The 26205-nt window shown below is 36.8% G+C and overlaps 1 protein-coding gene across 1 annotated transcript; it reads left to right on the plus strand.

Annotated features, from left to right (window-relative positions):
* Positions 1-1092: 1092 nt before the first annotated feature.
* cracr2aa (calcium release activated channel regulator 2Aa) lies at positions 1093-20269 on the plus strand. Its single transcript, XM_056261341.1, has 17 exons — positions 1093-1302; positions 3166-3277; positions 3429-3618; positions 6426-6572; positions 7597-7687; positions 8109-8204; positions 9170-9357; positions 10938-11009; positions 11087-11132; positions 11229-11320; positions 11593-11944; positions 12366-12498; positions 13681-13762; positions 13908-14022; positions 15882-15983; positions 16232-16308; positions 19444-20269. Exons 1-17 carry the CDS (start codon positions 1108-1110, stop codon positions 19529-19531), a joined length of 2178 nt encoding a protein of 725 aa, XP_056117316.1. The 5' UTR covers positions 1093-1107; the 3' UTR covers positions 19532-20269.
* Positions 20270-26205: the final 5936 nt, after the last annotated feature.

Raw genomic sequence — 26205 nt, forward strand, 5'->3', positions numbered from 1 at the left:
GCCGTCTAAGGTGACATTTACATGATAACGATGTACTAAAAAAGAAAAGCCATGCCAGGCCAGTAGTTGGCGACATCACTTTGTAAAGAAACACTACACACCTGTCCTATAGATTGAAGAAGTCCTATAGACAAGAAACAGCATAGCAACATGTTTATAATAACAACCACTCAGAACATCTTAGAAACCACATAGAAACACCCTGGCAACCACTCACAACATCCTAGTGTTGTGGCAGCAAGTTTTAAAGAATGGGCACCCAAACAGAAAATGTCTATAGTTACCATTATAGTTTTTTTCTTGTTTGTTTGTTTGTTTGTTTGTAATATAACTGTTTTTAAAAATAAGTTTCTTATGCTCACCAATGCTGCATTTATTTGACTAAATTCGTAAAAACTGTAATATTGTAAAAAAAAAAGTATTACTATTATTACTTTTTTTTATATATAGATTAATATATTTTTAAAAATGTATTTGATTCCTGTGACGGCAAAGCTGAATTTTCAGTCTCACATGATCCTTCAGAAATCATTCTAGTGTATACTGATTTGCTGCTCAAGAAACATTCTTATTACTATCATCAATGTTGAAAAAACTTTTGCTGATGTATTTATTAATTTTTGTAACGCCTTACAGACCACAAACTTTTGAACACCGCTCTCTAGCAATTAAAAGCAGATCCATCTGTGGTTTCTCCTCTTTAATATCATTTTCTGTAAATACAGCAATTTGTGACAATTCAGCTATAACATGTCAAATGGAATGTAATTGCAATGATGCTTTCTCTGAATTCAGAAAATGGACACGTTTATGACCCTCTTTATTCGAAAAACATAACCTGTCTAAATATACACCTTGGCGCTTTCATCTGCCGTTCTCTTTATTTTTAATGCTCTTTCTTTTCCTGTGCCCATCTCCGTGCCCTCGTTGTCTAATTAAAGAGGTGGTTGCTAAGAGATGGTGCTTGGCGGCACTCTAAGAGGATGTGATGTGGTGTAACTCAAAAGCTTTGTTCTCTCTCTCTGCTCTTCTCTTCTGTCAAGGGCTGACCCATGTGAGGAAGGAGAGTTTGCGCACACACAAAGACACACACACACACACACACACATGGACACCATGGCATCTTTCTCCACCTTCAACACCTGTGGCTCCAAGGTGGATCGGGCGTCCCATCGTAGGGGAGAATACAGGAAGGGGACGCCCAGTGACAGCGACTGCAGTGCTGTGCTTGAGAAGACCAAAGAGTTCTTCCAGATTTGTGACATAGAGAGCAAAGGCTTCATTACACGACGGGATATGCAGGTAAGATTGTTGGGAAGGGAAAAAACAAGGCGTCCATGTGATTTGTGCTTAGGGAGTTTAATAGGTAAAGAAGAATGAAAACCCCCAAAATGTATCATCTGGTTTTCCTGGCATTCTTTCAGCTGCGAACCATGAGCTAATTGAGAAAATTTGTGTTAGTTCACCCATTAAATTGTTTACTTGCAACAGAACATAAACGGCGATCTGAATAAAGTAATTCACTTAAATAAAAATAAATAAAAAACGAATTAATGACACAGATTGTTAAATATGTAATTGGCAATTTGGTCTTGAAAAAGTACAAATTAAATACAACATGCTTCTGTACTGAAACTTTTTTTTTTTTTTTTTACCTAAAAAAAAAAAAAAAAAAAAAACGAAAAATATATTTTTAAGGGTTCCCACAGTCTTGGAAAACCTGGATATATCAAGATTTTTTTAATTGTAATTTACAGGCCTAAACAAAGCACTGAAGCTCTATCTATCTATCTATCTATCTATCTATCTATCTATCTATCTATCTATCTATCTATCTATCTATCTATCTATCTATCTATCTATCTATCTATCTATCTATCTATCTATCTATCTATCTATCTATCTATCTATCTATCTATCTATCTATCTATCTATCTATCTATCTAAAATTATTTCATCAGCCAAAAATTCCTCTTTGTGAGTGAATTTTATCTCCATTCATCCTACCTATCTATTCTATCTATCTTTTACATGTTTATTTTAAGGTCTAAAATATTTCAGCTATCCTATATAGGGTGGATTATCAGCTTCTTCTTGCGGATGTCAGAATCGAAGGAGCATGTGAGACCGTCCTGGAATTGGGGTGGGCGTTTTGAGACCAGCCCTTCAGTTGTATTATTGTGCAGATTCGATCACCTCTTCCATTGATTGTACAGGCTTCCTTTGAAGTCCTGCCCTGAAGAGCCTCTTTCAAAAGCATTACAGCTTTGATCCAGTGTCTGTGGAACATGCATTAATAAACATTGGTTCCTCATCTTTATTTAAATTATGGCTCTTATTTCAACCAGTTTGGAAATGGATTCCACGGTTTTAAATCTTTCTATTAAATCTTTGTGAACATGCTATGAAAACTGTGACAAAACATTTACGTCTTTGACAAAGTAACTTGCATCATAGCAGGTCTACCACATGTTGGTCTGGCAGAAAACGCTGACAACACTATTGGTGTTTCAAAGAGCAGCTTTTTTTCTAAACCTTCAGGCTGTTAAAAAAAAACCCATCAGGAGGTTTATTACTGTTGTTAGAAGCTGTCACTTTGGTTTGCGGAGGAAAAGGGTGATGGCTCACAGTTTGTGCGCATCTTTACGCAAATGTTTTCACACGTCTGTCAGCATTTACAACTGACTTTTACAAGTACAGGAAAAAGCCAAAAGTTTTATGGGACAGCTTATACTAGAGCATATCTGAGCAAACATTTGTCAGGTTCCCACACAAGGGTGTGTTCTTTGCTTCCTAAGAATAGTAACGTTCTTGCTGTGTGTTTACTGGGTTTATCACTGAAAGATACAGCGTGTGATATTAAAGGTGTCAAACGTCAGCCTTGTTTAAAACTTTTGTCACGACACAAATAACCTAGTAAAGAACTGGGGAATATGTGGTTTGGTTTGTTTTTATAGTGAAATTCAGTTCATGCTTCATAAAAAAAAGTTTTTAATTTACTTTGTAAGACCAATTAAATTGATTATATTTGATTGGGTCTAAACTTATGCATAAAAATGTTTTAAAAAGATCTGTTCATTTATACTCTTAATCTGCTCAGTTTTAGGTGACCCAAAATGCATTGTGCTTCTCCTTACGTCTGTATCATTTGTCATGTTGTTGTAGAGGTTAAATGGAGAGCTTCCTATGAGTGCTGAGGAACTTGAGAATGTCTTTGACACTTTGGACACGGATGCCAACGGATATTTGACCTTTGAGGAGTTCTCTTCTGGCTTTAGTACGTTTGCATTGCATTGGCGGTTTAGATTTGAATCCATACAGCAGTCATTTAAAAAGCACACACAATTTTTTCCTTGATTTATAGCCTACTATATGTTGAATTTTGGGTTGTCTATATCATTTACTTGCTATTGTGTTTGTCTATTCAGGTGAGTTCATGTTTGGCCCTGGTGTGGCGCCAGTAGAGCCGCATGCAGGTGAGGAGCCGGTCTCAAGAAAGACTCCGGAAGTGCTCTACGAGAGCCAATGGGAGGAGAGAATCAGCAGGGCAGAGGATGATGAGGAGAAACACTTCTGCATGCTAATGGAGAACCTGGGGGCGAGCAACATCTTTGAAGAGTGAGTGTCATTTCAGTCAGCCACACTTACTGGAAAATCTACCGCCGTTTGAAATGGATCCTATATTTGATTATCTTTTTTAGGTTGTTATATATTTTAGTTATGGTTTAAACATCAGTGGACGTTTTCTTGCATGGAACTACACTAGCTAAGATACTGCTTTCATGTTTCAAACGCATTAGTTGTGTATTTCTAATAACTACAGTTATTGTAATTCTAAATGTCGTCATATAATTTAAATAGTGTATTTACACTAAATTAACAAGCCATAGGAAGTTAACATATAGATATAAATTCCCCCAAAACAGTCAATAGTAAGAGATTACACACGTTGACCCCCTTCTCCTGGGAATATTTTAATATTTTATATCAAATATCAAACTTAAAGAGCTTATATATTTTTTTTATTGTTGTAAAAATAATACATTGTTGTGTAGAAATGTCTTTATTTTGTAGTTTTTCCTTTTGATATTATGATTATTTAAAATTTTACTTTGAGTTTGTCATAAAATTAACCTTTGTTGCTGATTTGACGTTAAATAAATAAATAAGAGACGGCACATTCCCAAACGAACGCACCTTTGATAAGACCAAGGGATTTTAAAACAGGTCAATTATTGTCTTCTCATTCACCATATGGTGAGTTGAGCCCGTTTTTGTAACGCATGACCGGATGCACTTTCAGCAAACTACCGCCACTCCTAAAAGGCAAACGGTGATGGTGGAAGACATCAATTATAAAAGTTCATCCTTCTGACTGACTGTAATCTTTGTGTACGGTTATTGCTTTTTCAAAGGGGAGCTGACAGTTTGGATTAGATTCTGATATGCATTTCTAGTCTCAGCCTCAGACTTCACGGCCACCGACCGTTTGCTTGAACGTCTGATGCATTATGGCACACAACACTTCAGGAGTTTTAGAGTCGTCATCTGAATGGTTGAACTCTCCAGGATTAACGGTAGACGTGTGTCGCGTTCTTTAACGGGCCGTCTGGAAACAAAGCCGTCATAATGCCAAACCCCCTTATGGAAGAAGAAAGCCGTCATGTTTACGACTGTGACAATAAGCACTTATCAGGATCAACTAAACATTAGATTTTCAAAAGTAAGTGAAGTTACCAGAACCATAGTTGCAGTCTGTTATTGTGGGGACATCGACTTTTCCCCACAATAATAATAGACATTTTCAGTTTCACGCCCCTAAACATGACGTGGAACAAAATTAACTGTGATTGGTTGTAGGGCTGGGCGATATGGAGCAAAAAATATATCGCAATATATTTTGCTATATCTCGATATACGATATATATCTCGATATCTTTACAAGAAAAATAACCCAACAAAAACTACTGCAAAAACATATATGCCAAATAGATTTTTTTTATTGGAGTGCAAAGAGGTAGGCAGTTCATGTAGTCCAAAGTGCTTCTGCGACATTTAAAAAAAAAAAAATCCCTGTATAGAAAAATAATAATTCAACGACGGCTATGGCCAGGGTTGCCACCACTGATCTATATAATGACATTCTATATAGATCAGTGGTTGCCACCTGTCCCGTTTTACCGGGATTGTCATTCTTTTTAATAACCTGTCCCGGGAAATTTATCCACTCTCCCGGTTTTCGAAAGGCTGTGTGAATATGTATGTTCAAACCGTGTAGCGTGCGCACGGCAGAGAGGGAGAGAGCTCCGTGTAGCGCGCACACGGCAGAGAGGGACAGAGAGCGAGAGACCTTGCGTGTGTTTGCTAGTGTGCGTGTTTGCCTCAAGAAGTGCATGTAAGACAGCATTTAAGACGATTTTTTTAGACGAGTTCTGTAGCCTCCGGGCTAGTTGCGGGCGCCGCCATGTTGAATGAGACAACACTCGAGGGGAGGGGGGGAAAAGCAAGGAGCCGGGGGCGAGCACAGCGCAGAGAAGGCAAAGTGGCGAAATCAGAATTAAATATAAACAATATATCGATATATACGATATGTCAAAATCCATATCGTGTTTAAAAAATATCTCGATATATTTTAAATATCGAGATATCGCCCACCCCTAATTGGCTGCTTTACATGTTGGTTAGACGGAGGGGAAATTCCTCTCGGATGTGAGCATCCCTATGCCCTCCTCACTTCGAAGGGCAGAACATGACCATAAATAATTAAATTACTTCCTTGAAGTGACCATCGCATGTTCCCTTTGCTAACAGACCTGTGGAAGTGCCCTTCGTGAAGGGGTTTAGTTGTTCACTTTCATTTAGAACGCTCCTACAAATGGCACCCCCTTCCCGAAGTACCCTTCAAGGGTGCAAAAATGGCATTTGGAATTCACCCAGAATTTTGGGCGGTCCTTGGCCAATAAAAGCTGCTATGGAGTTCAGACATTCTGCTGTCAGTCTGAAGGTCTGGCTAAGCGAGACTAATGCATCTCATATATCAGCGTAAATATACGGAGCCCCTAAAGGGACATGGTGGAAAAAAATATGAGATGGGAGGAAAAATAATAAGTGAAGTCAATGCTTTTGAGGTCCCCAGAGAAACTTTGCGTTTGCTCGCAAAACATTTGCGTTCCCCCGAGAAACTTTGCGTTCGCTCGTAAAACGTTTTGCGTTTGCTTGCAAAACCTTCTGATCTCTTTGTGAGCAAACGCAATGTTTCTCGGCGGATGTGGAGTGTGGCGCAAGATACTACAATAGATGAAAGTTACTTCGTGTAAAGATAAAACATACAGCAAACTTTAAAAACTGAGTTGTGTTTTTTTTTTTTTTTACAAACAATAATTTGGTAAGATATATGATGCAGTAAGTGTGTTGTAATGTCTCAGTCCAGGAGAGGTGCGGAGTCTTTGGGCCCAGCTCAGAAGAGACGAGCCTCACCTCCTGTCCAATTTTGAGGAATTCCTTTCCAGGGTCACTTATCAGATCAAAGAGGCCAACCAGGAGAGGACAGAAATGGAGACTGCCCTTAAAAGGTCAGATATCACTTTAGCACTTTTGTTCCTTTTAGAATGTTAACACATCAAGCATTTTAAAAAGGATGTTATATTTGTAGTCATATACAACAAGACATTACTACCATAATTGAAAATTTTCTTAGGGTGTGTTCACACTTGTAGTTCGGTTCTCTTGGTTCTTTTGGTCTGGACCAAAAAAAGAAAATGATACATTTAGTCATGGTTCGCTTAACGTTTACACGGTCATATTTAACCCAAAAAACTCCCACTGCTTTTATGATGAATACTTTGTGACTGAACTTGTCGAACATCCAAAACAATGCTGTGTGCTGGGCTAAATGCGTTCGCTGTATGTACGCACATATGATGGAGCTGACAACTCATAAAGAGCTTATAAAAGGTGTAAAGGAGTCAAAACAGGAATTCCTCCGTTGCAAACAAAGTAAGATCTGCTGCGAGGAGATGCGGTTCTGATGCCTGTACCAAACTGTGATGGGCAACATTGTGACTATGACGAGAAAAAACAGGTGTGCTTGAGCATTCTGTCCTTTTTAGGGTCGCATCTTGTGACATCATTTACATCTCTTCGGTCCGTGTTGCGTTCATATTTCCGTCGAACCGCACCAGAGTTTGTTTAAAAGCAGACCGAGACCCATCTTTTCCACGTTCTCGGTCCACTTGTTTGGTGCACACCAGAGTTCGGATGGCAGCGAGACTGCTGGCTTAATAGCAATGTCTGCTGTAGCTTTTAAAGGCATATTTTTGAAATATGTCAGTCTGACCTGGCAGTTATCACATACGCATGGCATTTATTGTAAATGAAAGATGATATCATGCTGCTTTTTTTCCTAGAAGATTTCTCTATCTGCCTTTGTTTCTAACTTTAATATTCTCTCCCAGCGAACCGAGAGAATAAAAACATAGGAACGAGTTAAAAATAGAGAAATCTTTCTCATTCCATGAATGCATTGAATAGTGTTTAATACTTTGATGTGACCAAATGACTTAAAAGCTTTTTGATTGATCCTGACATCTTTAATAGGAAAGCGGTGACACATGATGATGAAATCCAGAGGCTGTATGAAGAAATGGAGCAACAGATCAAGAATGAGAAAGACAGGATACTCTTAGAGGTAAAGCTTTTATTACAATTGGCCATTTGAAATAATCCTAAACCCTGAGTATACAATATATTAACATTAACCTAAAATTGTGCACTTTAAGGAAAGCATAAAGGAGGACTATAAAATGAAGAGAATAAATCTCATAGAACTGCATTGAAGGAGGGATCTGAGGCATATGTAGAGACCAGAATATCATAGAGAATTAGGAGAGGCTTCTTTTTACTTTGACCAATAAAGAACTATATGGTCTTTAGAGATTAAAACAGCTCTTGATGTTGCATTATATGTTCCTTTGATCAGATATTTGGTTCCTGGGCTCTTGTAATTCTATTTGCATTTTCTTTAAATTAAGTTATGATTCTACAGTAGGAATAAATACTGTTTTTTGGTTGAAACTATAGTAAATATTCATGTGATCTTTGTTCTCCAGGATTCCGAGCGGTTCTTGTCTCGCAGTCAGGACTTGGAGCATCAACTTTCCTCTAAGGAGAAAGACCTGGAAATTCTTTCTAATAAACAGAAACGGGTTGGTCACAACTAATACCTTTGCTTGTTTACGTAATCACCAAACCAGTTTAACTAGTTACATTTATCAGGTAATTGCTCATACATTCACTGTTTGAATAATACATTGTAGTTAAATAAAATGACAACCAACTGCAGTTGGAAAAAGAAAATTATATTTGATTAGGAATTACACAGAGAGTGAGATCTTTTCCAGAAAGAGTTTTAATTTTGAAGTAACTTTTACTCAAGGACAAATTAACATCTAAACATTTGACATATTTTTCTCAGATTGTTTAACACAATCAGCAGGTGTTGTAGATCATTTGCTGGAAATTTATGTTCAAATTTTAGAAAGCCATGTCTGACGCACACAAAAATAAATGCAGATCTATACACACAATAAACAAAACCCAGCAAAGCCTTTCAATGCTAATGAATGAATAGAAAGTAACAAGTCTTAATGCTTCCTTTGCTTCTCTCATTACAAGCTTCATTTTCTTCTCGTCTGTGAACAACTAAACCAAAACCAAATTACTTTCTTTATTGCTGCAATGCAACTTTGAGCAAAAGTGATTAAACTTACTATCAGTCTGTGCTAATGTGTTTGACTTTTATGTAAAGATCGAGCTAAAGTTTGGTACTGCATGTTTGACTAAAGACATGGTATTTTTTCATTTTTGTGTCTATATTTAGCTGCATAGCTGTGTGTAAAAGCATGAGTGCAAGAGCTTCCTTATCAATTCATTCCTCCCACAATGTCCCAGCCAAACATTCACAATAACACTTCCAAGGCCATCTCAGTTCTAGATAGTGGTGTAAATATGCATGTGCCATGGATGCCAAACATTTGTGTAAAACCTGATGGTCATATTATCCAGCATGATTTGAGACCGTTTTAAAGATATTCTTGTGCTTCAAATGTTTCCATGATAGCTCAAATGTTTCATTTGTGTGTGTACACGTGTGATGTTTGATCTCCTTTAGCTGGAGAGTCAGTGTCGAGAGCTGCACAGCGAGCAACGAGAGACGGCCGTGGAGAACGTAAAACTCAAACAGTATAATGACGACTTGAGCCGTGAGCTGGAACACACCACCCAGGAGCTGAGCCTGGCCCAGGAGCAACTCATGCTGCTGCAGGATCAGTCCTCACGCCTGCACGAGGAGCGAGAGATGTGAGGATGTTAGGAAATGTTAGGATGTTGGATGTTAGGAAATCATCTAGATTAAAAGCCAAAGCTTATTGTGAAAATGCAAATAAGCAGAGATGTTTTCTTGATATTTGTAGTTTTGAGTAATCAAAAGAGGTACTACTTCATACATTTCTAATATACAGTATGTATATACAGTTGTAATCAAAATTATTCAACCCCCATTGCAAATCGGGTTTATTTGCAACATTTACAGACTTCCAGCTGTTTGCAATGAACAAATCAAACAAAAGTAATTGAATTAGCTGTTAGCTGAAAAAGGGTTTTTTTCCCAAATTCAACTGAAAATGCAACTTTTAATGACTTCTGCAGTCTCAAAATTATTCAACCCCCTGAATAGAATCCCTCACAACAGCACAAATCTGCAAAACAGATGTTTTGGGCTTCATTAGTTGCACCAGGTGCGCTTGAGCTAGAACACATGACATATCTGAACTGGCTAGGTGTGTTGCTGTTGAGTGTCACGTTTGACTGCATGCTAGAAGTCAAAAGAAAGGTCCAAAAACTTAAGAGAAAATATCATCGCTCTTCACAAACAAGGAACAGGATACAAAAAGATAGTGAATGCACTAAATGTTTCTAGAGAGACCGTTAGAAGCATAATTCACAGTTAAAGTAATAGTGGTTACACTACCTGAATGGGCAGAATAAGGAAGCTATCTACGGCTGCAACCAGATTTCTGAGAAGGCAGGTTTATTTCCTTGGAGAAAACATCATGCTGTCAGTGAGGAAGTTGAAGCTTGGGTGTCATTGGAGCTTGAAACAGGACCTGTGATCCCAAGCATACCTCAAATTCCACCAAGGCTTTGTTGCAGAGAAGTCCTGGAAGATTCTACAGTGGCCATCACAGTCACCTGACTTTAACTCCATTGAAAATCTGGTGGGATTTGAAGAAGGCGGTTGCATCACCCAAACCCAATAATATTTCTGAACTGGAGGCCATTGCTCATGAGGAATGGGCTAAGATTCCTCAGAACCGCTGCCAGAAGATGGTGTCTGATTATACATCTCGTTTGCAGCAGGTCATAACAGCAAAAGGGTGTTCTACTGAGTACTAAAGATGCTTGTCATGAAGGGGTTGAATAATTTTGAGACTGCAGAAGTCATTAAAAGTTGCATTTTCAGTTGAGTTTGGGGAAACCACTTGAAACATTTTATGTGTTGAGCTATTTCAATTACTTTAGTTTGATTTGCTCATTGGAAACAGCTGGAAGTCTGTACATTTTGCCAATAAACCTGATTTGCAATGGGGGTTGAATAATTTTGTTTACAACTGTGTGTATATATATATATATATATATATATATATATATATATATTACCTCTCAAAAGTTAAAAAAAAATTTTATTATTATTTGAAAGCTGCTCACAGAGGCTGCATTTATTACATCAAAAATAAAGTAAAACCAGGAATCTTGCGAAATATTATTACAAATTAAATATTAATTAAATATTAGCTGTTGTACATTATGCCCCTTGTTTGATTTATTGTCAGTCTTGTTGCTAAACTCATTGTCATTAAAAGAGTTTGTGTTTACTACAGGGAGATTTATAGGGTTACAGAAAGCCTGCAAAGAGAAAGGGCAAGTCTTCTCAAGCAGCTTGATTTGCTAAGGTAAGGAATTACTATAAATGAAGGAGAAGGTCTTTGTTTGCCCAGAATTGACTTGTATTCTATTTAATTCCTCCTAGGGAAATGAACAAACACTTACGAGATGAAAGAGACATGTGCTATCAAGTAGGTTCATATAGACATTATATAAGATATTGTACTGATCCTGATCAGTCTACGGATCCTTTTGACTATTTCAAGTAATTGTTTGCTGTCTCTCAGAAACCAAAGACTGCTGCTGCAAAACTCTCATGGACACAAAGGTCTGGATCAATTACTGTGAATCACGCTGAGCGGAAGCAGTCATTCAAGAGGTAAGGCTGTGTGAAAATGCCATCTGTACACTCAACGGTACTCAAGATGAAAGGATACAGTGAAACTGCAAAATTTAAAAAAAGATGCGAGTCTCCTGAGATAAAAGAACTAGTCGTTTTAGACCCAAGTTAAATCAAAGCTTATTGTGAAGACGTCAATGAGAAGAGGTTTTCTTGATATTTATAGTTTGAGTTTTCAAAAAAGATACTACTACATCTTGCTCATGTCATTTTGGTGAATAAATTTAAATATAGGCTGTTGTTGTCTCCAGCGACGAGGATGAAGAAGTTCTGCCGCATTCTAAGCGGAAGAACGTGAGTGGCGTAAATGGGCACAGCATTAACCTGGAGGACATGGTAGATGGGCGACCTCCTTCAAAACACCAGCTCCAGAGGATCATCTCAATCGAGGAGGACCCCCTCCCGCAGCTCCTTCAGCAGGGTTATCAGGCCCAGCTTAGTGAATGGAGTGAAGATGAGGAGTTGGAGGAGGGCATTGATCTTCAGATGAGCAATATTTACCCCACAACCAGCACTCCGACCTCTGTTTCACCCCCTCTAGGAGGCGCACAGACGCCCACCTCACCCAGGGGACAGCCTGTGGGCAAAGAGACAGTCCACTCGGTGAGAATATGACTTGATTGGTCAAAACCTTGGCCATTTGTTGAGGTTTCAAAATGAGTACACTTTAAAAAAATAAAGGTTCTTTATTGGCATCAATGGTTCCATAAAGAATCTTTAACATCCATTTGATCTTTACATTGCACAAAAAAAGGTTCTATATAGTGTAATTGTTTATTTAGATGAATAAATTTACCTTTATTTAACCAGGCAAGTCACTTAAGAACAAGTTCTTATTTTTAACAGCTTGGCGGGATAAATAAAATCTCCTGAAAAACATAGAAACATACATTGCAATACACTACATACATTCAATGAAAATAAAATCTTCACATTTAATTTTGGATATTGGGTATAAAATAAGGTATTTGGGTCAAATGGGTCCTGCTGATAGAGGTCCCCTTCTATCTTTTTTTTTTTCCAGGATGAAGGGTCCAGTTCAGGTCCAGATCGTTTGTTTAAGATCGTTCTGGTCGGGAATTCCAGCGTGGGAAAAACGTCTCTTTTACGTCGCTTCTGTGATGACTGTTTCCACCCTGGTACATGTGCTACTGTAGGTCAGTGGCCTTCCATTTACTTGTTTATGTTTACTAGTGTCTATAGGTATTTTTGATTTATTTAACCTAAATAGCCTAAATGAAAATTGTCAAAAATTAACTTGCCCTCATATTGCTTCAAATCTATTTCTTTGGGTGTGAGTGAGTCCACAGCTTGCTTCATAACTTGTCGCCATGTTGTTGGGTCTGTTAATTCTCCACATTCTAATGACAGTGAGACTGTTAAAATATATTTAATCGCACAAAACGAGGTTTTACTGACTCTTGATTTCATCCTTTAACACACTCAGGACTATTTCAAATATAACACTAAGTATATAGATGTCATAGAATTGTTGTTTTTTTATTGCGTCAATAATAATAATTATTATTATTTCTATTTGTATCTCTTATATTCACCATTTATTTAATAAGAATACTGTAAAAACATTCATATTCTGAAATATTACCATTTAAAATAACTGTTTTCTATTTAAATATATTTTATAATGTAATTTATTCCTGTGATGGTAAAGCTGAATTTTCAGCATCATTACTCCAGTCTTCAGTGTCACATGATCCTTCAGAAATCATTCTAATATGCTGATTTGGTGCGCAAGAAACATTTCTTATTATCAGTGTTGAAAACTGTTGTGCTGCTTAATATTTTTGTTGAAACTGGAAAATTTGGATGAACAGAAACAGCATTTTTTTTTTTTTTTTTTTTTACATGTTGTAAAGTCACTGTTTTGATCAATAATGTGTCCTTTCTGAATAAAAGTAATAAGTTCTCTAAAAAAATCTTACTAACCTGAAACTTTAAAAAAGATTTACAAAATAGCAATGTGGCAATACCATGATGCAGTAATACCAAAGTATTTTGGATATGTGCTATGATATTGATCGATTATCATATTCATGCACCATACTATTTACACGGCACTTAAAAACAATAACATAAAAATAATGTGTCATAATATGTCTCAATTTGCATGATTCCTATATTGAGCTGGTTTTAAACATTTATCAATAACTTGGTATTGATTTAAAACCTCAAATCAATTCCATCTGCCCTTTAGTCAGGGCTTGTACGTGTGGAGCTTCCTCTGGGAAGGGAAAAAAGAAGAAGCATGAAGACATTAAATGTCAGACCCCCTTCCTCCTCTTTCAGACTGACTTCTTTCATGTGTGTGACGTGTGCAGGTATTGACTTCAGTGTGAAGACTTTAACAGTGGACAACAGCCAGGTAGCCCTGCAAATGTGGGACACAGCTGGACAGGAGAGGCAAGTGATATTTACTAATAGAAATTACCGGTAGTCATAATCTGTATGTTATCAGAGGCCTAGTTGTTTGTTGATCGTGCCATTGTGTCTGCTGACTAAGAAAACAGATGAATGCAAAAGTTTCATTGTGGGTTTCCACCTTCAGGTATCGCAGCATCACCAAGCAGTTTTTTCGCAAGGCCGATGGTGTGGTAGTGGTGTATGACATCACTAGTGAGCAGACTTTCACGGCAGTTAGGCAGTGGCTGACCAGCGTGCAGGTGAGTGATTCATTTCCACTTTAGGAGTAAAATACAAAATGTATGCTTGTGTACACATAAACCTCTAAAGTGAAGTTTGTTTGAGATATTGGCTGTGTCCGAAATCTCCACTCAAACCACTACTCCCTAACCCCTATGTAGGGGGTAGGGAGTAGAGCACTATATAGTGAGCTCAACAGCATAATAGAAACACCACTTTCGGACACTACTCGATGGTCTCTCGGCACCGTTGATTACGTCATTACTGTTGCACTATTTAAACGCGCCATCATCTGTCAGCTGGTGCCGAGCCAGCTCTGGGCTAAATAGATTTTTTTTTTTTTATAAATACATTACATTATATTGAGCTTATTTCTCCAAAATTGTAAAATTAAAAGTCATTTCTGGCCGTTTCTGTTATAATGCGTTACTCCACACATGATTATAACTTATAAACATAAATAAAATTAATACACATATTTCATATAGTTTCATTTTCGCGCCACACCGTTTTCTCTTGCCTGTCGACATTAGGGAAAAAAAACAGATCTATGTTATCAAATATCTTGCTCTTAATAAAACCGATTTTAGACTCTGTGGAGATGCCACTCAATATTTATCTTTTTTGTTTGTTTGTTCTCGTGATTCAGAAGATTTTGCGGATTAGCAAAAGAAACAGGATTTCTAGACACAGAAAACGACGTGCTGTTCTTGCTACGCTAGCGAGACGTCGTCAAATTGTAAGTTGAAGATGATGCTGATAGGTCTTTTACGATCAGCGCAATGCATGATGGTATGTAGGGCTTGGGTTAGTGACCATCGGTTGTACACTACTTTTCAAAATGCATTCTGGGATACATTGAGTGGACTATATAGGGTATAATAATCATCACTATACATTCGGACAGCACTACAAAATGGCGAGCTCACTATATAGTCCACTATATAGTGAGTAGTGGGAGATTTCGGACACAGCCATTGATTGGAATTCTAATGAAATAATGGGGTAATGATGTATTTTGTCCAATAAAATGCTCTCTAGTTATGAACATGCCTCTTCCACTTAAATTATAAATACGTCCTACTTCCGACTAGTAATAGCAAGTAGCAATTGGCTTTTTTGTTTTCCTTTTCCATTTGTTTCTATCAGTGGTACAATGTGGTTTTCTTTTTTTATGTATTAGCTATTGGCCTAAAAAAAAAAGAATGTGCTAGTTAGTAGAATGAGATGGTTGTCACAAGGAAGAAAACTGTGCTTGTCAAACTACACTGCCATTCAAAAGTTTGGGGTCTGTTATATATATAAAGAAATTAATACTTTTATTCAGCAATGATGTATTAAATTGATCAAAAGAGACAGTAAAGACATTTATAATAAAAAGCATACAAAAGCATAAATGATTTTTCTATTCATCAAAGCATACTAAAAAAAGTATTATGATGTCCACAAAACTAATTAGCAGCACAACTGACTTTAACATTGAGAATAATAAGAAATGTTACTTGAGCAGTAAATCAGCCTATTAGAATGATTTCTGAAGGATCATGTGACACTAAAGACTGGAGTAATGATGCTGAAAATTCAGCTTTGCCATCACATGAATAAATTACATTATAAAATATATTAAAACAAAAAAACATTTATTTGAAATTGTAATATCATTTCACAGTATTATTGTTTTTACTGTATTTTTCCATAAAACAAATGCAGTCTTGATAAGCTTGAGAGCAAGACACTTTTTAAAAAACATTGAATCTCAAACTTTTGAACAGTAGTGTATATCTTAACCAAAAAAACGTATGCCAAGTAAGCTAACGGTATCATCACTGCAGTTTTTAATAGTTATAATGGGAAGGGGTTGTCATTTTTCATACAACAGGAGGGAGCAGGTGAGGACATTCCCATCATGCTCTTGGGGAATAAGACAGATCTAGACGGCGAGAGAATAATTCCGCTGGGAACGGGAGAGAAACTAGCCAAGGTGAGTGAATCTGGGCCCTGGATTGGCACTAATGGATCACCATTAAACATATTAAGCATGGCACTCTTGAAATGAACAAGTAAAAGAACAGGCTCAGACATCAGTGTGTAGTTTGATGAGATATATGAAGTGGTTTCCTGTCAGTTTCAGTTACTGTTGCGTGTACTCAGCAGACATTAAGAACCACACTGAATGACATAAGAATGACTCTTTATTCTTAACATAAGTTATTGTGTTCACTCTTTCAGGACTTTCAATTGATTTTCTATGAGTGCAGTGCTTTTTCAAGCCACAATGTGACAGAGTCCATGATTCACATGGCAAGGTAAGAGTGTATGGTAACACAGTGTCACATGTACTTACTGTACGTTACATGTTGCACATTACATTTTACATGTTACATGTACTTAATAACAGTAGATTATACATAATTACAAGCAACTTTCCCTAAACTAACCCCTATACCCTATAGTAAGTAAATGTTGTTAATTGATATTACTCAGTAAATGTATAATTACACTGTAACAAGGACACATTAAATAGTCTGAGTTTATTAACAAGTTTATCAAATGACTAATTTCTTAGGTATATTCAGTGGTTCACTTTGCAGTTTAATCTGACCAAGAACCACCCTATTCACTCAGAATGCATTTTTGCTTTTCACTGTGTAGAATTTCCATGTTTTTTCTATGTAAACATGCGCTAGACGGATGTATTTGACATTTATGCTCATGTTTCGTGCATGACATGCTTGTTCTGAAAATGTAGAGCTCAAGGCTTAAAAAAGTTCAACATTTAAAAAATGCATCTCTATTCCACTGCCCTTGAACGCAAAAATGCATGTGTGAACCGGCCCCATAGACAGGAAATGACTGCCTGACAACCACAAAACAAACCACGGATTGTTTCGTTTTTACATGTTTAGTGCCGGGTTTATCTGTAATCTATGATACCACAATAATAGATTGGTGTAGTGGTCCTAGTCAAACAGTTTTATAGAAAAGATTGAAATATAAGAAATGTTGATGAAGAATTTTTGTCCATGCAAAACAAATAAATACAGATTATTCCACTTGCATAAACACATGATGAAATATATACTTCTACTCATGACTTTTTAGTTTGCTTTGCTTGCCCTTAAGTGAATCTTAAACAACATTTTAATGCCACCAACCTTAGTTTACAAGTTTATAATCCAGTGATTAGTTCTTTTTTTATTAAAACATGTTTATTATTGTTGTTATTATTACCGTAATACAATATAAATATTAAATTAAAAACAAAAAAATTGCCTTAGCAACTAACAGAAATAAGTTAAAATCAAAATGATTAAAAAAAGTAAATAAAAAAATGTAAGCGATTTATTTTAAAAAAAAAAAAACATTTAAAAAAAACGCATGACAAAAATATTAAAACTAAAATTTTGATAACAACATTGATAATTACTATAATTATATATTAATACTACTAATAATAAGCTTCAGTAAGTGAATAGACTGTTAGCATAACAATTCTTAATACCTGGAAACAGGGCCTGAAGTTAACTTTTTTGGCCACCAGCCACTGTGGCAGGTGGATATAAAAATTCACCTGCCACAGAGACTTTTTACCAGCCTTTTTTTTTTTTTTTTTGCCTCATAGCCTAAAGGTGAAAAACGGGAATTTCACAATATTGTTCTTTAACTTGTACACATTTAAGTGCTGTCAAGTTATTAACGAAATCAATATAAGTAATAATAACTCTTAGAATATACCAGTGGCGTAGGCAGAAATTGTATTTTGGGTGGGCCAGTGAAAATGTGAGTGGGCCTATAGTTTTTCATAGAAAAAAAATGACTTCAGTAATAATTAACCTTAGAGAGTAGAAAAATTAATAGACAAACTGCAAAAACAGTTACACCTTTATATTCGGCAAATCATCATGTTCAACCAACAGAGCTTAATAAAGGCTGGACAAACCAGTGTAGACAATAACCTGTCTATTTTATTCAGGCTAGTCAGCAGTCCAAAGACAGTTTACCCGAAAATAAAGTAAGCTAAAATAATAATATCGCAGTTAGATCGGCGGCTAAACCCGCGTCAGGCTGACGGAGAGAGGGAGCAAAAAGCAGCCGCCACCAGCACCTGACTAGCCTTCTGGGTTAATGAGTTTGAAGAACTGGGCTGTGTGGACTCGGTAGATGAAGGCAGTGGCGTGTCTTCTTCCTCAACTCTTGCTTTTTTCAAATAGCACATTAAAGAAAGTTGTTTAGCCATTATTGTGGCGCCGACGACGCTTGTGAGTTTTCCTGTTGGAACCCCCAGCAACCATAGCAACCAATAACGTTCCGGAGAGAGGCTTTCTACAACTTGCTTCGACAGTTTCATTTTATTCGGAAAACGAATTAAACACACACAGCAGTCAACAATAAATCAGGTATATATTAATATATTTTCTTAAATACATTTGAATAAAAATAAACTAAAAATGTATTTTTATCAAACTTGCCTGGGCGGGCCAGTGAGTAATGTGGGCGGGCCAGTGCCGCCCTGGCCCAATACTGGCTACGCCCCTGGAATATACATTTTAAAAAAATCTTTTTATTCATTGATTTTGACACACACATGCACAACAGATCTATAGACCTACCGCAGCTCGTATGTAAACAAATCACCCGCGGCTGTGTTGATGGCTGATTTAGTCACGTAGACAGCTAGGTCCTGACAGCTTTTAGTTACAGCGTTCAGGAACCGTTAAGCAGAACTAAATTAATATTATTATTGGTAAAGTTACCGGGTACCGGACATTTTCTCACCGGTTCCCAACTCCCAACATGTACTACAGTTGCACACGCACACATCTGTGCAACTGTCATTGTTCTGGAGCCTACGTCAGCGTTACATTATCTCATCCCATCTCACCAACAGTTCAATACTGGCACATCCAAACGTAGTCAGAAAAGGGCCTCATCTTCTTTCTGATCGCATGAACGTTACGAAACAACAGTCGCTGTCATAAATCAGCCGCTCACGAACCTTGCCGTTGTCTCCAATTGACCACTTTGTATTAAAATGTCTTATTTTACTTTTCTTTGACTCATCCTCATCTTTTTGTTGGTTGTTTGTTTCAGCTGGCCTTTTTACCCCAGTAATGTGCCGCCACATTATAGCTAAGGTCCAACGCAATGAAAATGAAAACGTAAAAAAAAAAAACTAATGAATCACTCAATTCTCATTGGCTACCTGCCAATGTGGCAGGTAGATTGACAGTGTTACCCGCCAATAGCAAAATTCACCCGCATTTGGCAGGTGGTCGGGTGTTAATTTCAGGCCCTGCCTGGAAAAGTCAATTGCATATGCAACTGCAAAAATGATCGATTTTCACCACTAACGTTTCAGCCAGCTCATAATTCACACATTATTATTTAGTTGCATTGTATTGCACCTCATATGATGTGACACTTTTTCCCCTCTCTGCCAGAGTTCTGAAAGAGCAAGAGGACAGAGAAAAAGAGAAAACTGTGTCGCTAGTAGACAGCGCAGCAAAGAAGAAGTCCTGCTGCTCGTAGAAAGCCTTCCATAAACACTCACAGAAACCTTGGTGTTAATGCTGATCTGGTTTGTCTTGCTCTTATCTTCCTGTTTTCTCTAATGTCAGCATTTTTGTATGACCACTGTAGAGTTCAAAATGTTTGGTCTTTTTTTTATTTATAAACCAGTACCTCTTTACAGTGTGAAACGAATGAGTTTTATGATAACAGTTAGATGTAGGGCTTTAGTGCACTATAGTATTGTACACACTAGAATTCATCAAACGTGTCCCTATTAAGGTCATTTAAAACACCCGTCACACTATTGAAGTAAACAAAGTTGTATTTTCGTATTGACTGTTGTTGTACTTTATCTTTTTAATATAGGAAAGTGTATTTTAAATGAGCAAAACAAGCTCCTACAGATGCTAGTTTGTTTACAGTCATTTGCACAAATGTATTATTTATTACTTATGTGATGGATTGAACATTTTGAATTATTCCTTTATTATTCCTAGCAAGCAGACATGGAAAAATGTCTCTATTTACTCTCACCAGCATGAATATTTTTAACACACTGCCATGAAGCAAGCAGGTGGTTTGCATGAGGATTCGGTTTTAACAGGGTTCAGTGTTGTTGTTTTTTAACTACATTGAAACAATTGATCTATTGAAATTAGATTTTGTCTAACATTGATTTGAGAACACTTTTTGATTGTATTTCATGTATTTTGCCAACAGTAATATATATATATATATATATATATATATATATATATATATATATGTCTGTATTTGTAATTTAATGTAGTCAGTGTTAAATAAGTGCATAAAGTCTCGCAGAATTTATTACTCTTCACACTTACCATAAATAACGATTTCCTCACATTTTTAAGGAAGCATTAATTGTCCACCAGACAGTGGACTTATGCACATCTAAGATGAACAATAAGGCTTATACTGTGTTTTATCAAGTCGTTCAGTTTTTCAGTGATCACAATATGAGTCTTCATGTGGATTCACACATTGATTCTCTATCACAGCTGGGCAGAATACACTAAATTTGAACACCATGTGACCGTTTTAGATGATTTCACACTCATGGGGTCTTGTAAATGTTCCTGCTTTATTGTATACATGTGTAAATATTAAATAGAAATGTATTTTGAGTGAAATGTTGGAATAAAGAATACTATGTTTGCATTAATTCTAGTTCGTGCTTTCAAGGAAATGGCAAGAGGAGGCATTACATGCCAGCTAACAATGAACACTAAAACATAAGAATTCAGATATTGAAAAGGCATTGTTCTGAAAGCTTAGCCTGAGGTTAAACTGGTTAATCCAGTTTTGCCCGTTTAAATAAAGTATTTAAATGTTTAAAATGCGTAACCGTTTCATGTATTTTTTTTTTCTTGGAAATATTTTTTTATCTTGCAGATACTCTTTACACTGTGGAATGGTTTCCAAACCCCCCTTTAAATAATACCAATAATTGTTTATTTATTTATGATATACACAATGGCTATGTTCGATATAGCGTACCATATCTCTTAGTATGCAGTGTGTATAATGTACACAGTATGGACATTTCCTGTATGCAAAGATTACCTGAAAAATCTGCAACATTTTCCAAAATGTGCAATACACAACCAGAACACACTGTGTGGAACAATGGATGCCACAATGCAAACCATTTAACTTTAGTATATGAAGAGTGATGAATGAAATGGAAGTAATATCAACTGCAATTTTTGTGTCTTTTTAGACTAATTATTTCCCAGAAGTTAAGCCAATTACCCACACTTTGGATTACAAATGCAGTATTGCTGTATTTTTTTTTTGTTTGAACTGGCTATACTAAAGGAAATATTGAACATGATGAATTCATGTGACCAATAGAGCCTACTGAAACATTTAGTGCTGCATATTGCATGTTTCCCATACTAATATGTATATGACCCTGGACCACAAAACCATAAGGGTAAATTTTATTGAAATTGAGATTTATACATCACCTGAAACCTGATTAAATAAGCTTTTCATTGATGTATGTTTTTGTAGAATAGGATAATATTTGGCTGAGATAAAAGCCTTTAAAGTTGTCCAAATGAAGTCCTTCGCAACGCTTATTACTTTTTTTTTTTTTTTTTTTTTTACAGACAGACATACAGACCAAAATAGCGTAATAACGAACAATATAGTAATTCCATAATTCCAGAAGTGAAAAATAACAGTGAGTGTGTGTGCATTAGCAAAATAACCATTTATTATTTATTACCATCATCTTTACCATCACCACCACCACTCCTCACTACCAACATACTACCAACATTGTATTAGTCAATTTTTATTTTTATTCTTATTTCCATCTTTCCTCCTATGTAACAATTACCATTGTCAGCACTCTTCAAAAATAAAAGATACTTGAATAAGATAATATAAGATAACCCTCCCCCCACATCTCTTCAGTCCCTATTTTCTCCGAAGATTTTTTTTTTTTTTTTTTTTTTTTTGTTATGTGTAGTGTCTAAGCTGCATTAAAACAAGGGGTACAGTGTGAGAGTGTCTCAACTTGGGACAGAGATGCTGTCCCATGGAAACCACTTCTCTCCTGTCTTGCCTGCCTAAGTGTTTGAGGTTTTTCAGTGTATATATATACATACACACATTTAAAAAAAAAAAAAATTCTCTCTATTCTACGATGTGGTGCATTAAAAACACATGAAAAGATTAGGGGGGAATTTTGGAAACAATCAATTAATTTAAAGGTGGGGTATGTGATTTTTGTAAATTTTTTTCAAAATAACTTGAAATCCTATTCCTAACCCACTTACAGCCACTGAGTTAGAAGCACTGAAATGAAAATTAAGCAATTTAATCATCTGTGGAACGGGCAGGACTCGAAAAAAACCCTCCCCCCAGCGCGCGTCACCTCCGTCGTGGGCATACTCAAAGTTTGTGACGCATGCGCATCTCGTCAGTAAAGCCGGTGTTGTGCCGAATTTCGACTCCCTGCCAAATTATTACCCCCCTCATTGAAGTCAGTACCTGATTGCCTAATCCTAACCCCACCTATAATCCTAACCCCTCCCCCACAACTAATCCTAAACCTACCAATACTAGGTGGGTAATAATTTGGCGGGGGTCAGAATTCGGCACCACACCGGTTCCATGATTATAGTAAATCGTTATTACAATCTCTTGCGCATCTGAGTTTTCGCTCGTGCATGATTGAGGGTCCATGTTCTTCGAATGGGTGGAGTCAGAGCCGGCTTTGGAGGAAAGAAGGTAGGACCATTTGAATTGTATATTTTCAAAATCTGCCGGTCGTTTTCCAAATCATACCCCACCTTTAACTATAGCAGTAGTGACAAGACAACACCAGGTTAGTAATTCCAAAACAGCACTAACAATGGTAATAATAATAGTAATAATAATGATAATGATGATAATGATGGCAATGGTGATAGCAATGATGAGAGCAACGGCAATAACAACAGCAATAACAACAATAAAAAAAAGTAATCATAACATTAACAATAATGATGATAATGGCACTGATGACAAAAATAACAAAAATAAAGTAATATCCGTGGGTTGATTAAAAAGGTGGGAGGAGTCGGAGTTGAAAGGAGAGAAAGGATTCATATTTGTAAGAGGTCAGAAAGTGTTGGATGACAGAGGTCGGTTTCAGATGCGTAATTATAATGGGGAGATGTGTATTCCATTGTAATGAAGTCTGTAATAAGATTTTTCCAATGGTTAAAAAGTAAACTAGAGCAAAGTTCCTACATTGTGGTAGTGGTTTGCTTAATATAAATACATTGTACATGCCATTTTACTTAGATAAGTTGCACACTTACCTAAAGTGTAGATACTTTTTATTCCAAGAACTGGTTTACAGGATCCAGCGAAGAAGGTCTGCCAGTCACACACTGCATGGGACTTCTGTTGTACCATCCTCCCTTCCAATGACCGCGATGTTAGCAGAAGAGCTGTCATGTACAACTTTCTCCAGCACACTCTGTGAAGGCACCACATGACGTTTGAATGCTCTCTTGAGAAGCCCAAAACACCAGTCAGGCGCAAATTTGGTGTGCCTGGCAATAAGGAAATTCAAGGTTATGCTCCTGTGCAAACCCATTGCGACTCTCCAGGCACAAAACCAAAGGACAAAAGGGTTTTTGTTTTGCCCTAAGCAATTCTCGCAGACAGTGGAGATGCACATCTGTTTCTCCAGTGCCATAATTGCTGAAGAAAAAATGCAGGTATGAAATCACCACATTTGAGCCTTTACTAAGGAGATGCCACGGGCTTCATCAACCAGGAAGTTCACCTGCCGAGGAATCCCCTCACAGCAGACACCAAACAACCCATACTTCCTTGGATCTAGAAAATAAATTGGTCCTGCATGGCTGCAAGGGGTTACTTGGCAGGTGGACTTGCTGGGCATAGTCAAACGAGTAGTGCATAGTGATGTTGCGACTACATGGCTGATTGCTGCTTAGGTCTTTGATGTCATTTTCAGCACACGCTTTATTGGCCTCTGTTACCATGTTATTGTACAGGGACCTCGCAGTTTTAACAGTCAATAGATGCTTCTCTTGTTGTGCAACACGGTCTCTTTTCTGGACGCCTGTCAAGCTCGCACTACGGAAGATGAGACTATTATTCTCCAGGCAAACCCAACACAAGTCCGCCATTGGCTTGGCCGAGATAATAAAAGGGCAGACTTTCTTCCAAAGCTTGAAACAGTTGCTGTCTCCCATTATTCTGTGTCCTGAAAGCAACAAATACAAGAATCCGATAATGTAATTTTCTAAAGTGTTCCAAAGGCTTGAAATGTTTGTGCTCTCTCTATAATACAAAATTTCAATAATAATTGAATTGGAGTACAGATTGGAAGCAGCATTGAGGTTTTTGTTCCAAAATTGTAAGTGGTGGGTCATTACTAGTTTACTTACATGTGCAGGAATTTGAAAGTATTGCGGCATAACTGCTTTCCATCCAATAGTAAGTCCTCTGTCTCCTTCCTTTTTGATAAGTTTGTGGTCTCAGAGTTGTTGATTGAACACGAAATCTTCACAAGGAGGATGAGCATTTGGTCCCCTGAAAAGGAAACAGCAAACTAGCTAAAAAACGGAATTTTATAGATCTGGATTTTGCCAGAGAAAGGCTTACATTATTGTATTTCATTGTTTTTCACTGGACAATGACAAATAACTTCTATTTCGATATTCCTGACATCATGCTTGTTAACGAAGGAACCGTTTTTAAACGCGAAAAGCGATTAAAATAGTTGAAATCTTAGCAAGCAAAAGGTAACATGACGATTTATAAACTTTAAACTGTCTGTACAATTTTCATGAATTCTTTTTTTTTTTTTTTTTACTCCTGGCATACTAACTGGATGTCAATTCTCTCATGGCTGCTCTCATGTAGGCCTATCATTCCCTCTGGGGTGAAGAGGCGATAGCATGGCTGCACATCATTGTACTGACAATTACAGCTGAAAACAAAACAATATCACTTTGTTGAATATAGGAGCTGGCTACGGCAAAAAATCATCATACACACCTACATGACATCATCAGCTAAGCTAGTTTATATTATAGTAAGCAGTATACTGTGCAAAATGCCATAACCAGTGTGTCTGTTTTTCATAATATTTTCACGCCCCCTTGTGGACTACAAGTTGTACTTCATTTAGAGCACAATCAAGTATTACTTTTACTGTCTATGAGTATTACACTGCATATTAAAGGACAAATGGCTTTTATTTTCTGCTTTACCATCCAACATCTTACATCAATACATACATATTTATCTTTCATTACAGCATTATGTCAACCTTTACAGACAGTCAAGGATGCTTTCAATATGGCATGCTATTACACCTAAACATTTTACTTGGCTTTAATATATTATTAGTTTTAACCTATGTTATTTACTATTATCTTGACAGATGCTGAAATTATGGCAAAATTATCATTTTAAAACATTTTTAACATGTAAACCTCAAATTTCAGTAACATTCTATCAGACCTAATTATGAACAATACATATTAATAAAGGACAATGTGCTTTGCTAGTGAACCGAATGTCTTTGGTGAGGACTTGAACAGTATAATCAGCTGTGACACGGGGGTCACAGATGTACCGGGACGGGACCTGATCCCAGTCATCGCCTTGGCAAAGACTCTTATAAGAGCACAGGTGAAGAGCAGCATGCCATCTGAGTCCAGCTCATCAAGATCTCACCGCAGACAGAGCCAACATTCCACATGGCATATGTTTTGATATGTATAAATTATGTGCTGTTTCTCTCTCTATATTTTCAGCTCTGTGCTCTGTTAGCAGATGCAAGTGGAAATGTAATTATCACACACCTAGAATCATAATTAACACTAACACTACATATTGCAATCTCATAAAGCTACTAGAAAAACAAATGCACAAGTTCATCACATCACTGTATTGCAAACTCACGTTCGGCTGTTAATTTCCATTATTAGATTTTGATTCATTTTCCTCTGATCTTCATATAGGCCTGATCAAAACCTGATCCTAAATCTACATAACGACGTATCCTACTGCAATAAAGTTGTTAAATTTACTTAAACTGAATTATTACTACAGGTATGTAAGTGTTAATTAAACTATGTATGTAAGTTTAATATGTTAAACTTCGCAATGTCTGGGACTCAGATGCA

The sequence above is a fragment of the Rhinichthys klamathensis genome, unplaced genomic scaffold, assembly GCF_029890125.1.
Source record: "Rhinichthys klamathensis goyatoka isolate OS25496 unplaced genomic scaffold, OSU_Roscu_1.1 h1tg000181l_1, whole genome shotgun sequence".
Classification (NCBI taxonomy): Eukaryota; Metazoa; Chordata; class Actinopteri; order Cypriniformes; family Leuciscidae; genus Rhinichthys; species Rhinichthys klamathensis.